General features: G+C 51.1%; 1 protein-coding gene across 7 annotated transcripts in view; it reads left to right on the top strand.

The window, feature by feature from the left end:
* Positions 1–111: 111 nt before the first annotated feature.
* Positions 112–13,976, top strand: part of STX8 (syntaxin 8) — a 98,841-nt gene continuing 84,976 nt past the window's right edge. For 5 of the 7 annotated variants that reach the window (XR_014573907.1, XR_014573908.1, XR_014573909.1 and 2 more), the window contains exons 1-3: positions 112–501; positions 3,367–3,461; positions 4,814–4,924. Coding sequence is in view for 3 of the 7 variants with exons in the window: in XM_083804893.1 (XP_083661019.1) it covers positions 127–501; positions 3,367–3,461; positions 4,814–4,924 (581 nt within the window). In the remaining 4 variants the exon portion in view is untranslated. Of the gene's footprint in view, positions 502–611; positions 712–1,279; positions 1,487–3,366; positions 3,462–4,813; positions 4,925–13,976 lie in introns of those variants that run through there. The other 2 variants (XM_083804894.1, XM_083804895.1) reach the window with 2 other exon arrangements.

The following is a 13,976-nucleotide window of genomic DNA, read 5'->3' as shown; positions in this document are numbered from 1 at the left end:
ACTTCGCCGCCGCGCAGCTCTGCGTTTTGCGTTGTGCAGTGTGCACCTCTGTGCCTCTGCACCTGTGCACTGTACTCCTTTGCACTAAGAACCATGCAATGTGCACCATGCACCTGTGCACTGAGCATGGTGTACGTGTGCAACTCTGCACTGTACCTGTGCCACTCTGCCTGCAGCTGTGCACTGTGCACCTTTGAAGTCTGCGCCCTGCACCTCAGCGCCGTGCACTGTGCACCTCTGCACCCTGCACTTCTGCACCATGCACCTCTGCACCGTGCACTGTGCACCACTGCAGCTCAGTACCTCCGCGCTCTGCTCCTTTGCACTCTGCACTGCGCACCCGCGTGCTTTGCACTGCGCCCCCCGCCCCGCGCGCCCCCCGCCGCGCTGCAGGCGGCCGCTTGGCGCCGGCGGCGTTTGGGCCTCGTCGCGCTCCGTCGTCACGTGACGGCCGGGGCCGGCGCAGCGCTTCCGGGTGGCCGCGATGGCTGCGGAGCCCTGGTGAGAGCCGGGGGGGGGGGGCGCGGGGCGCGGGGGGCCGGGCCGGGCCGGGCCGGGCCGGGCCGAGCCTGAGGCGCTGTCCGTGTCCGTGTCCGTGTCCCTGTCCGCAGGCTGTCGCAGCACGCCGCCGCCTGCCGCCTGGCGCAGGAGCTCGCCGAGAGGATCCGGGAGAGGGAGCGGCGGCAGCGCAGCGGGGAGAGCCCGGCACAGGTACGGGTACGGGGGGGGGGAGGGGGGCGGGTCAGGGCCTCGGGGCCCCGCAGCAGCTCCGGGCCGGGCCGGGCCGGGCCCCGCTCCCCGCAGCCGCAGAGGCCGGCGGCCGTGCCGTGCCCGCGCTGTGCCCGCGGCGCTTCCAGCAGAGCGCCCCGAGCCCGGCGTGACGGGGCCGGTACCGCCGGGCGCTGCTCGCCCAGGGGCGCCCCGTGCCCCGCTAAAGCCCCGCACCCCGCCCCCGAACCGCACCCGAACCGCCCGGGCTCGCAGGAGCACCCGGAGCGGGGCCTCTCCTGCAGGGAGCACCGCAGCCGCCCCGGGAACCGCCGTCAGCCTCCGCCTCGGTCGCGTGAAGGTAAAACGGCGCCGGGAGCCCCCAGCGGGTCTCGGGAGCCGGGCACCGACGGGGCCGCCGCCGCCCCCGGTACGGCAGCGCTGCGCTGGGGGCCCGGGGCACCGAACCGCCTTTTCCGGGCCCTTTTCCCGGCGGCTTTCGGAAGGAAACGGCGTTTCGGAGGTACTTCCTCCGAAGAACCCGTGAGGGAAGCGGGGCGGGCCCCGGGCAGCGGGCGGTGCCGTTACCGAGCCGCTCCGACCCGGCGTGGGGTGCCGGGGGGCGCCGCGAGGCCCCGAGTGCTCCGGGAGAGGGGCGCTCCCCACCTCCGGCGATGAAAGGGAGGGGCTCGGCGGTGGTGATCGCGCTCTGCTTCCACGGCGGTGAAGGGGCTGAAATTGTGCCAACATGCTCGAGCGACGGGAGGCTACCAGCGAGGTTACCGCGTAATGGGGCTGGGTTCAAAGGGGACAAGGTTCTTGGATTTGCATCATCGCAGTCTGTGACGTTCAAAAACAACAAAAAAAATTATTAGGGCTGTTTGAAGCCTTTCTTGTACCGAAGCTCCTCGACATTATGTTTTGTGGAAACATGGCACGGCTGCCTTTAGTTCTTCATAAAGCCATCTCTGCCATGCCCCGTGTTTTCCAAGTGCAGTTTCCCCTTAATCCATCAACAGTTAAAGACGAATCTTTGGCAGTGTTTGGTTCTACTGCAAACAAGTTTCCAGCAATCAGAGGGTTGTTGTCATAACAGAAATGCCTGTTGAGAAATCTGTGGCTGAGCTAGCATTTATTCTTTGACTCGTCGGTGCTTTAGCACAGTAAAAGTCTTTGTACGGTGTTTATCTTGTAGGGAGAATCTGAGCAAGTTTTTATTGTCATAGCACTTGGCCATTAGTGCGGCTAAAAAAAAACCCTCCTTGCTTATTGCCAAATAAAACTGGAGCATAACATCTCAAACGGAAAAAAAAACAGGGAAAGGTTTCAAGGCAGCACTTAACATCTGCAAACTCTGCTCTACTGCGCTGTTCGTAAAACTCCTGTTGGCTTCTTGTTACTTTTTTTTTTTTTGTCCCCCCTTAAGGGAAGTGAAACCTTTTGTTACAACAGCAGGATTTCTGGCCAGAGGAGCGCTGGGAGCCTGCAGGCGAGGTGACTTTCTGGCCACGTACCCCCGTAGCCGCTGTGCGGGTCGGGTAGAGGCGGCGTTCTCCAGCTGCCTGTGAGTGCAGGAAATGTGCGCGGGAAGGAAAAACCTCCTTTACTGTAGGGCAGAGCTGGGGGCGCGCAGAGAGCCGAGCTGCCCTCCCAGCGTCTGTGCCCCGCTGTGGCTCTGGAGATGTGTCTGGGGCTGCGGGTCCCAGCGCGGGCTGTGCAGCGCTCCGCCTGCGTGCTCTCAGGCCTGCCTCAGGGTTCGGCTGCTTTTCAGCACCGCGTTTGGGAACAGGTCCCCCTGTGTCAGAGGGATTTAAAGCCCTGAGGGGTCTCAGGTGTTTTTTGCAGCCCAGTTAGGGCTGGTGCTGTGTGTAGAAGCACATAAAGCCGTAATTAGGGAGACGTGCCTAGTTAATTGCAGCTATGACGGTCTTTCCTAGCGTTCTAAGCAGTTGGAATGAAAATAAATACCATGTTGGAAGAAAAATTCAAAGGACAACGTCAGTCTAATTTGGGAAGGGGAGGGGAAAAGAGGAGAGTTCCCGCAAGCCTCAGCCCTGCTTGGAGCCGGGAATGTGAAGGGCTGAGCTGTGCTTTTAGGGAGAACAGACACGGCCGAGCCGCGGGCAGGTCAGGGCGAGGAAGGGCCAGGTGGCACAGGTGGCACTGAGAAGTGAAATGGGGTAAAGCTGGATGTCCTCGGGATCTGTCCTGTAACGTCTGGAAGAGTTCAGCGGAGGCAAAGTCTGAACCTGCAGCGAGCTTCCTCTGACCATGGGAAAGAGACCCAGTGGCAGGAGGAGCTGGCGCCTGTGTTTGTATTAAAGATCAGAGGGGAGGACTGGAAAATATTAAAATGTGCTGAAACACTTTGCCCACAAAGGAGCCTGTTTGTAAAGACTTGAAAGAAAGCTCACCATATGAAACAGCATCAGTGCGTTGGAAGCGTGTTTGCGAAACTCGTACTTTTTATCTCGTTTTGGAAGCAGCCCAGCCCAGTTAACTGGGTTGTCCCTCGGCGGCTCTGAGGCAGGCTGTCGTGGCTGAGGATGGCGTCTTTCACACCAGTGAAGCTGAAGTTAACTTTGTTGTCACCTGGGTGTAATAGCGCTGCATGTTACGCAAATGTAGTTGACACAGTTCTCTTTTCTTCCCCTGCAGCTCAATGTGTTCATCAGATCGTCGCTGCAGAATCTCAAGGAGAAGATCAATCAGCTGAGGGACTTGCTGCTTCGGGATGTATCGATGCACCAAATGTATCCCTGTAAATGTCTCCTCGACCTTCCCCCAGTGTAGGAGAGGGTGCAAAACCAAGCTGTAATAGGAACGAAGCTCTGCCGTGCAGTTAGGGCTTCACCCTCATTCCACTTTGGGGGGATTTTGTCTCTATAATTTTATCAGTGATGACATTTAGTATTTTTATTGCAGCTATAGTGTAGGAAGAATGGGGAGCCTGAGCGTCTCTGGTACTGCAGGCATGAGGCTGGCTTTGGTTCTCTTCGTGTTGGGGGGGAGCTAAAGAAGATGTTCTGACTCGTCTCAGGCAACTGTTGTTGTCTTGCCTGTGCTCTGTGCCGACGCTGCCGCGGCGGGCTGGCTTGTGAGCTCAATTTACTCGTCCAGCAGAAAACACGCTGCTGCTCTTTTACCTTTTCTCTAGGCTCGGTCGCTGGCTGCGGGGCGCCAGTACGTGCACAAAGGGAGGGCGAAGCCTTGTTCAGGGCGTGGGCAGGGAGGTGCCAGCCCTGACGTGCGCTGGCGTAAGGAGCAAAGCACCTTCCGAGTGCTGTCGGATGCCTTGGAGTGAAACAGCGGGTTCCTCTGGTACCTCTGGGGCCTCTCGCTGCACGCTGGGATGCTCGGACGCAGAGAAGCACGCCCGCCTCCCTGAGGATGTGTCCGGCAGCGATCTGACTGAACGAAAAAATGTTTAATTTCAAGCTTACTGTAGCAGGAGTCCCTTCAGAGCGTGAGCCTGCTGAGCGCTGTGCTGATGGCCTCGGGTTAAACTTTTCTGCCAAGGGAGCGCTTCGGAGCGGAGGAATGCTGCTGCTGTGGCAGAAAGCAGACACAGCTCGGTACAGCTATTGCATAATCGGTGCAGCAGGGCTTGGAAGAGAGTTCGTAGTCCTTTGAAAAGTCTCTAAATAAAAAAAGAAAAAAGCAATCACATGTCACCTGTCAAAGCTGCAGCACTTGGGACATCTTGTTGCCAGTGTTGCGGAGCGGGCCAGCTGCTTTTTAGTAGTAAATGAAAGCAGAATTATGTTGGATGTAGGATTCTTAACACTTAAACTGATTTGGCAGTAAAAAGCCTCCCACTTCCACTGACCGCGCCAGATGATGAGCTGAATATCACGTGGTGGTCACTGTATGAATCCTTGTCTTTGAGGCTGGTAAACTTCGGAGGGGAGTTTTTAATAAAAGCAGGTGTCATCCAAAGATGTAGCACCTCTCCTTCTGGTAGGTGCTCCTTGAGCTGAAATAGTATTGTAGTTATTTTCATGATCAGGAGGTCAGATTTATTTTAAGAATGTATAGAAGGTTTTATTTTACGTATGAGAGTTTTCCAGTGTTTTAAGCTTGGTCCTTAACCAGGTCTCGTTAGCACCCAGATGGAGGGGGACAGGAGGCAGAATTTGGTGGATGAACTTGTCACGCGGCAGAAGCAACTGGAGGCGTCTTACAGGAACGAAGGCCCGGAACCAGATATGGCAAGGTATGACACCGCTGCCCTAAGAGAGCAGCGTGACTCGCGCGTTGGGTTTGTCCGGAGGTGTTAAATGATCCATGCAATTCATTCACCTGTAGCCACGTGCTGTTTCCTTTGCTTGGAAATCCTGTGCTTTTTTTAGCGACAATGTCATTAATGCCTGCCAAAGCCGGGGGGAGGACAAGGGAGTGGAGAGAGAGCTGCTCGGAAGAGGTGACAGCAGGCTTAGTGATCACCGAGCTGGGCTGGCGGCGCCGCCATACCAGGTCTCTGTGACTTGTAGAAGGAGAACCGTTGGGACGAGGCTTAAACTTCAGACAGTCCCCAAAGATCATACTTTGCAGCAGTCAGTGAGGCCTGTCAGGTGGAACACTACGGTTTAATTCCTGTTTTGGCACGTCAGAACAGCACAGTGATGTGTTATCAGAGGAGAGATGTGACTGTAATTCTGTGGGGGTAGTTCAGCAAGGTGGCTGACTGAAACATCCCTGAGACAAGAGGGGAGAGCTTTATCTGTAAAACTCATCTGCTGTTCTTAATCTTATTTCCTAGCGCATGAATATTGAAGAGCTTGTCTTTGGGTGGAAAAGGCAGTCTGAATTATTTTTGTGCCTTCAGTGAGTTCCTTCACAGCTGGGAAAAATAATTACGGCTAATAGCCTGCAATTTGTGCTCTCCTTATGCAGGCCCTACATAGCCTCTTTTTATTGAAACGACTTGGAGTTGTTGTCCCTAATGTGTTCTTAGAAATAATCCATCTCTAATGTGTTCTTAGAAATAATCCATCCGGGGTCGTCTGTCTGCTCAGGAGGAAAAGGAGAGCCTTTCCTTGAAGCGTGAACCTCAGGCCTCTTGTCCAAATAAACTATTGGCATCCTGTAAGTCAGGTTTGGTGGGAGTCACGCAGATGCTGTGTCCCTAACATACAAACCACAGACCTGTTACATGCTGAGGTAGCAAGAGCTGTACATGAGACATCTTTTAACGTGGTTGTTGCAGCTTGCAGGCCTGTAAACCCAGTGTGCACTGGAATATAGAAGGATGGGTTGTTTCTTGCAATTTATCAGTGGACTTCTGAGTTTTATCTTTCTCCAGCTAAATCAACACCAGCTTGTAGCTGAGGAATTCCACTTGGGAGTATTTGCTACCTTTGGGTGTACTTCTCGGTTTTTGGTAGCTTCATTTTCTGCGTAAGCCCGTGTGTGTCTTGCCGAGGAACTCCTTGCAGCTCCTGCACACCTAAGAGCTTTCGTGTCTCCCTGAAATACCAAGTTAAAAGTGCGTGTTTGCTGAGCAGCAGACTCCTGTGAATTCATTACACTTTCCCGCTCCAAAGAGCATAATCTCATTTCACAGCCTCTCTTTTCTTCTTGTTCCTCTTCTTTTCCCCCTGTGTTTTCAGTGACATCCCCCCTGGTCAAGAGAAAAGGTGTATGGTGAGCTCTGCCTGGCGCTACACATGTGCTAACCAGGCAGATACGTTAAGGCCGAAAGTGCTGCGAACCAGCCTCTGTCTCTTCTGCCTCTTTGTCTGCGAAAGCCGACATTAATTTGAGAGTCCTTTTTCTTTGACACGTGTTTAAATTGATGACTGAATTAGCTGGTGCTGGAAGGAGAGGAGAAGAGTGGTAGCAATAAATAAATCTTGTTCCTCAGCTGGTAGCCAGGCTACAGACTACAAAATGCAGCTGTCGTTTCCTTCTTCCTTCACAAGCAAATGCTACCTTAGCACAGTATCAGGGCTCTGAATGGAATCAATCAGAATTGAAGTGACGTGTCTAGGGGTAAAATCCTGATGATTCAGCTTTGATCTCTGTTAGGCCTGAGCCAGCATTTGTGCAAAAAAATTAAAAGCCCCTCAATGAAAGAGTCTGACTTACCTGTGTCCTGACTCCACGTATGTGATTAAATACTGCTGGGTGTAAGAGTTACTGTTTTAGCTAAATTCCTGCGCAGATAATCGCGTTACTCTTCCTAACTTTTCCTTTGTGGATCAAAATGGTGCAGAAGAGAAGCGGAGCTGCAGTCTCGGAGTTTGCAGAGCTTGCTGTATTCCCATGGTCAGTGAAATTACTCAGGTGTGGCCTGCAGTTGGTAAAACTATGTTTTAAGCCTCACATGTACAAACAAAAAGAAGTGGACATATTTCTTAGGGAATTGAACATGAATGACCCAGACACGTTGTTGGTGTGTGTGGGACTCTGCTGCAGCAGGGGCAGGCACAAGTGGCTTAGGCTGGCTGCGGGTCACGCAGGAGGTTGCGCGTGCCCTGCAAGCCATGCCCTGAGCTGCTTTTGCGGTCTCGGTCCTGCAGCATGGCTGAGCAGCGCTTCCTCACCTCTGCTGACCCGTGGTGCAGGGAGATCTGCCGCTGAGGGGTTGCGGGGCCGTACTTCTGCAGCACGGACGTGTAATACGGATGTTTGTGGGTTTTTGTTAATTTGAGCTTGTGCTTCTAAGTGTCAGGCATTTTCCAATGTGCTGTATTCACTGGGCCTTTTCTGGCAAACGCACAGCTCTGCCTTTTAAACGTCCACGTGTGAAGGTGCTGCTGCGAGGCAGCGCCTCAGAGCCCTCGAGAGAGTTTTTCACCTTTTTGCAATTTGTCAGCCTTTGGTCTTGGGACAGAATGAAACGTCGCGTGTTTTTAAATCCTCATGTTTTTTAACGTTTTTGCTGATGTTCTTTGAAAACCAGTCCCTCTTCAGCCCTGTGCCCTTGGAAAAGGAGGACACGGTCTTGTTGCTGTTCTAGGGTAAACACCTGGGTACCAACGTGAGGTCTGTGTCCGAATGGTCCTGCTGAAAAGCAGATCTTTTCTCCAGCCTGTTTACATTGCGTTCTTTGGAGCAGGTATGGGAGTTACTCAGAAGTTTCCCTGATGTAGTTTTCTGTGTTCTGTTGCGTGTTGCTGTAGAGAAGACAGCATGTGCACGTTTCGTGAGGGTCTGTTCAGCAGCGTGGTGCAGAGGTTGGGTTCTCCTTGCTTTTGTTGTCCGGCGGGGTGTTCGGTACGTCCAAAGCAGGCGTTTCACCCTGCGCTTTGTCAGCTTTGTGTAACTGGATGCTGTCGGTGCGGCACCTGCGGCAGGTGCAAAAACCGGGGGCTTTGGTCTCACCCACTAATTCCTCAATGGCTTTGGCATTTCCCGGAGTGCGGTGCAAATCCAGGTGCTGCGTCGCTGATGGCTTTTACATCCGACGCTGAGACAACTGACGCTTATAAAACACCGAGTGGGCAACATTTCTGCAGGGGCTGGTGCCGTGAGAAGGCTCTCGTCTGTTGTCTGCTCTGACCAGTGCACAGACTGATGTGCCTGTCGGAAAACTGGCCTTGAGTGAGAGGAGTCCCTGCGGGCTGTGGAGCTGGCAGGGCCAGGGCCGAACCTCGAGCTGCCCTGGCATGAAGGTGTTGAGGCAGACAGGAGGAAAATACCAAAATCCCATGATAATTTCATGCTCCATTAGAAACGGTCAGGGAAACCAGTATTTTCCAGCGCGAGATAACATCAGAGACAGTGCTTATTTTGTAGTGTTGCAAGGCTTGAAATTTAATAGTTCTCTTTTAACTTCTTTAATTAAAAATGGATAAAAGTATGCCAACTATTCTCTGCCTGGTGAATTCACACCCCTGCCCTGTTCTCCCTTGTAGGTCTGGCTTTCAGTGGTACAGGCAGAGACATAGCCAGTGCCTGAGTGTCGTGCCGGACAGTCAGACCTTTCCCTCGCGTGAGGCTGGCTGCAGGTGGGTCGGTCAGGAAGGAGTCTGTCCCCGCTGCGTGCCCCGTGGCTTGCAGGGGCAGAAGACAGCAGTGCCTGGCAGGGTTAGACTGCTGTGTGCAGCAGCAGGCTTCTCTGAAATGGTTACAGCCTTCTGGAACAGCCTGCTTTGGGTTGCAAAGGCCACAGTGTCTGAAGGCTGAAATTTTTCAGTCGGAAAGCTTTACCCACTGCATTAGAAAAATCAGCACGTGTTGTTTGATTAAGTTCTAACAGTGACACTTCTCTCTGGTTTTGTATTGGTTTTCCGTATCTAATCCATCTCGGATGTGACAGCACAAATTTTCAGAAGTCTTTTTCTTTCCAGCAGTCATTCTTTTCATTAACCTTCTTGCACCACTGATCACATATTTATTGTCCCCATGGCCTGTAATTGTGAAGGTTTTGCTAGAATTAATCTTCGTTTACGTTTGGTCACCATTCAGTGAGTTTTACATCCTTTGAAAACTGCTGTAAAGCTATTTCTGATTGCGAAGTACAGTGGTCTTAATGCTCTTGGTATTTATCCTAACTGACAACTTGGGCCAGAACACAGGGCAGGACGCTATATTACTTTGGGATACCGTTAGTTTCCCTTCCGGCGTTGTCGGCCTTAATTAAGATGCAACTGGAATTTTCCAAGAGAAAATTGCACTGTTTGCGTGACTCTGGTTGAGCAGGGTCACTTAAGTTTCCTGTAATTGCTTTTCAATTGGCAATTTCAGAATCTTCTCCCCTCTTTTCTCATTCGGAAGAGATCGGTGCAGATATTATAACGGAGACTTAAAAGAAGCAGAAATGCCAGTGGCTTCATATCATTTGAAAGGGAGAAGTGGAAAAAGCAACTACAAACATTGACTTTCTGGAAATGAAGCAATATCAAAATACATGTGTGGAGGCAAAGGAATCAAGAATATTCCTCCTCCTGTCAGACCAGGGAGTCAGTGTGTGGGACTGTATGCAGATCACCAGTGAGTAAATAAGTCGTGTGTGCCTTCACGTTCTTTTTTGATTTCTTTGAATTTCTCAAAATGCAGAAATTTTTAATGGCCGTGAGACACAAAGCACCTTAAATAATCTCTACCGTAGATAACTTTTAGAAGAGTCCATAGTCTTTTTTTTTTTTTTGATGTGGGTCAATATTTTTTTCAGTTTAAATACTTTTCTGTCAGATGTAAGGTGTTTAGGCCTTAATCCAGACTGATGTTTTGCCTTATGCCAAATAGGCATCAAGTGCCTGACGTTAATCAGTGAGCCGCTAGGTGTTTAAAAGCTTTTGAGAATCCGGCTCTTGTTTATGGAGGAGCAGATGCCCTTTGGAAAATGAGATTAAAAAATAGTAATTTTTTACGTGCCTTCAAAATGTCTTCCTGCTGTTGGAAGCTTTTTAGGGTCTTCTGCCATCAGATCCAATTAGCCTTACGTCTAAGATCAATGAAAAAGCTTCTCAGAAGGGTGGAAGAGGAGGCAAATTGTCCACCCAGAATCCCGTGCTTGAGAATGCCGATGCTTGAGTCATGGGATCAAATCAAGGGCCTGGGGCAGGATTTTCCAGGATTAATACGTCTTTGGCCGTGTAGTTAAGAGAAAAAAATGGTTGAAGTTGTCCCAGCGTTGCTCTTGTCCGCCACGTTGTGTCTCTGTGCTTGGGTCTTCTCCCTGCAGAGCACTTGTCACCTGGAAGCGCTCCCCGGGTGGCAGCGTGCGCAGACGTGACCGCGAGCGGCAGCGCCCTGTGCACAAAACCTGGGGGTTTTGGGTCCGCGTGAAATTCCAGGAGGGTGCCAGGAAGGTGTGCAGCCTTCCCGCGGTTTGGTCTGCGCTCAGCAGGCGGGGGAGCATCCCAGGGGTTCTCCAAGGTCGCTGAGGTCAGGACTAGTTATGGGAAAGCCGTATGCACTTGCATCTGTAAGGAGCAGCAAAGAGATGCTATTTTTTGCAGAGAGATTCCTCTGTTACCTAAACACAACAGAGGAAGGTAAGTCAAACCCCACACTTCTAGGCATTGCGCTCCTGGTTGTGCCTGCTCGCCTGTTATTAGTGTTAATGCTCGTTAGCCTCAGGAAGAATTGTCAGTAGGAGGGCAGCTTCCCAGGCTGAACTGCTTGCTTTACATTTTGCCTCGTAAGTTTGCTCAAAGCTCCCTGAAGTGCCCTGCCCGAGGTTGCTCCTGCACCGGCAGCGTTCCCGTGGTGTTCTGGCGTGGCCTTACCGGAGTCCTTGATGTAATTCTCATCCCAGAGGAGTGCGAGTGGGCTGTGGGATCCCACTGCTCTCTTCTGCTGAGCACCCTGAGAACTGTTCTGCGGGGTCCGTGGCTCTGCTGTGGCCACCGTAGCATGAAAAGGGATGGTGTAGAAGGAAGGTGGTGGTGCCTGAGAGCTTACTGCCGTGGAAGCGTTCGCTGGGGTGTGTGTCTTGAGGTCTGCATGGAAAAGTGAAGTCCCAGAGAAGAAAAACACGGGCGTGAGCCGTGTCGTGAAGGTCCCTGTCCCTGATGCAGGAGCACCCTGTCTGGGCGTGCTGGTGCTGAGCTACATGTGTGGGTCTGACTCTGCCATGGCCCGGCGTGGCGCTTGCCTGGCGCTGCTCCCCGGTGGGTGCCTGCTGCCCGCACGAGCTGGAGCTGCCCTTCTGCCCTGCAAGCTCGGGAGCTGCCCAGCGAGCATCACGGGCAGGAACCGGTGGGCTGGGAGGTGCCGCGGAGCGGCCGTGCCCTCTGGGTGTGCTGCTAGCCGTGTAGCTGCCGTGGAGTTCGTGGCTTTTAAAGCCAGTGGGACCAGTCGGTGGAACTGTGGGCAAGTGGCGTGGAGCAGCACAGCGTCCCCACGCGCATGAGAGGCGCGCTGCTTCCTTCTTGCTGACGGTGCCAGCGCTGCCCGTCCCGAGGGCCTTGGGTCTCCCTGGGTCTGCTGGGGACAGCCCCGTTTGGGAAGGTGCCAGGGGCATTTGGAAGAGCTTGTGCTCGTGCCACGTCTCCTGTTTGTCTTATTCAGGGAGGAGAGCTTTTGTTTGGTCAGTTAAAATATCATACTTGTTGTTTGATTTACTAGCTCGGAGCTTCCTCAAATTCCTTGCCTGCCAGTGTGAGCAATTAAACGGTAAGTGAGAGAATACCCGCCTTCTTTTCGGAGGCTGACCTGTGGAGCTAAGCAGAGGTGCTCGGAGCGCTTCAAAGACTTCTACTGTACAACTGTATCGTTAAGGGATGCTCAAGTGATCCTGCAACCGATTGTCATATGACCCAGGTTTTGTTTAAAATTCAGTCGTGCTGATCAGCCTTCTAAAGCCGTAAGCCTTGCTGTGTGGCCTTGGTCTGAAGTAAGCACTGGTTGACTAATCTAAGTTACTCGGGAAGTTTTATAGGAATTATCAGTGAAACAATGCCTTCTGAAAGATAAGCCCTCACTTGTTAAGCAATGACATAGCCCCCTGATTTTAAACCCCATCATCTTTTATACTTGGGCACATTGCTAAGCCCCATAATTAGTTAAATCTGCTCCTATAATCAAAAGCTATCCACACACTCCACTGCTCTGTGACGGTTTCAAAGATTTACGTGATTAACTTGGCGGAGGCGGTGGGTGGCTAATTGGATAAGCTTTAATCTTCACACCACCAAAGCGAAACATGGGAAGATCAGAGGAAGGAGGAAGTTATGCTGTGTTGTGTGGGAAGGTAGTTACCAAACATGTCAAAAAGATTATTGTAACGAGCAGACCTGTTGTCATGACCCAACCTGCAAGAATAGGGCAGATTATTGGAGGGGGGAGAGTGCAAATTATTTCAAATTTGCTTGCCTTGGCTTTTTTGACAGGCAGGAATAGTTGTGTTCTTAGCGAGCAAAGAGCTTTATGTTCCTTTTGCTTTATTTAAGCCATTTTGTCAGGTGTTGTTAACCCTAGATTGTGTGTGCTTGCTAATTGCACTGCTGGACTGAGTGGCTGTAATGATCTTTGTCTTCAGAAGTGCAACGCGTCGTTACGCTTAGCTTTGTGAACCTGGGAGCATGGCCGTGAGGCTAGGAGAGTAAGAGTGGGCTTAACCCTCCAAAGCAATGGAGAAATCTAGGTAATGTGTAAAATGGTGTTTCAGAGTTATCTTTAATTAAACCTGATCCCAGCTCGATAAATACCTGTGAGTTTTCATGGAGGCGCAGAGAACTGAAGTGCAGAAATCCCCCAGCTCTTTGTTCCGGGTGTTGCCCATGAAAGCCGGGTGGGCGCTGGGACAGGGAGGCAGTTTGGGGGCTGCTCCGGAGCGATGGCCCGGCACCATCAGGGTGGTTAGGAGAGATTTTGTGATCGACAATAAGCACTTAGTGTTGTAGGAACGAAAGTCGTTTCTTTGGTTCTGACAAATCCATTACCTTGAGATTTTGTTAAGTGAATGCGTTTAAAATTTTAAGCAAGAGGAAATTAGGGGTTCTCAAATTTAAATGGCTGTGAATGCAACATGAAGTATGTCTAATTTATGGATGGCCCAAAACTCACATGATAGAGATGAATTGTTTTCCAGCAGTGTTGATTCATCACATGGCCAGGAGGTGTCTCTAGTTCACCGTAATTCCTCAGGGATCTCCTAGACACAAATCCTGGCTTTTGCTTAAATACCTTTGCTGTAAAGCTTCGGTCAGCCTTCTGCAGAGTTCTGCCGTAGAACCCTGTATGGGCAATACGCATTTAATTCTTCCCATCTGTACTGATACTTTTGTGACATGAACTTGCTTTGATACAGGGTTTTGATCACAAAATGATATCAAGCATATATTATTACCATATAGCGTTTCAGTACATGCTGTAGAGAAGGGACCTGAACTTAATTAAAAATAAAATAAATAGGTCTTAGTGTAATAAAACACACTTCCGAGATTTTGGGAGAATTGCTCGAGAGGTACTAAAAATGCTGCCTGCTCTTGCTTTGTCTGTGAAAATGATTTGGGAAAGAAGAGGGTAAAGATAAAAATGAGAATAAAATGCAGAGTTTAAAAAAGCAAAGCAGAGATTAATCTTATTTCCGTGCTGCTGTTGAGGATCCAGTCTCGTCAATGACTCTTACCCCAAATCAGATTTGTGGTTTTGGGTCCAAATGTCTCGCAGGCTGCCATAAAACGTTTATCTTGTAGCAGAAACAAATGAGAAGCTGAAAGGAGGAAACCAGAAATCCGGTATCGAGAAAAATATTTAAGTGGCATTTCATTCTGCTACTAGAACGTAGGTACCCTGGGCGTGAAAAACTCGTTTTCTGTTGTAACCGGGGAAGTGTCTGTAAGGTGAACACCCTCAAGTCATGAGTGCTT

The sequence above is a fragment of the Anser anser genome (genome assembly GCF_964211835.1).
Source record: "Anser anser genome assembly, chromosome: 19".
Lineage (NCBI taxonomy): Eukaryota > Metazoa > Chordata > Aves > Anseriformes > Anatidae > Anser > Anser anser.
This window is presented reverse-complemented; position numbering and strand designations above follow the sequence as displayed.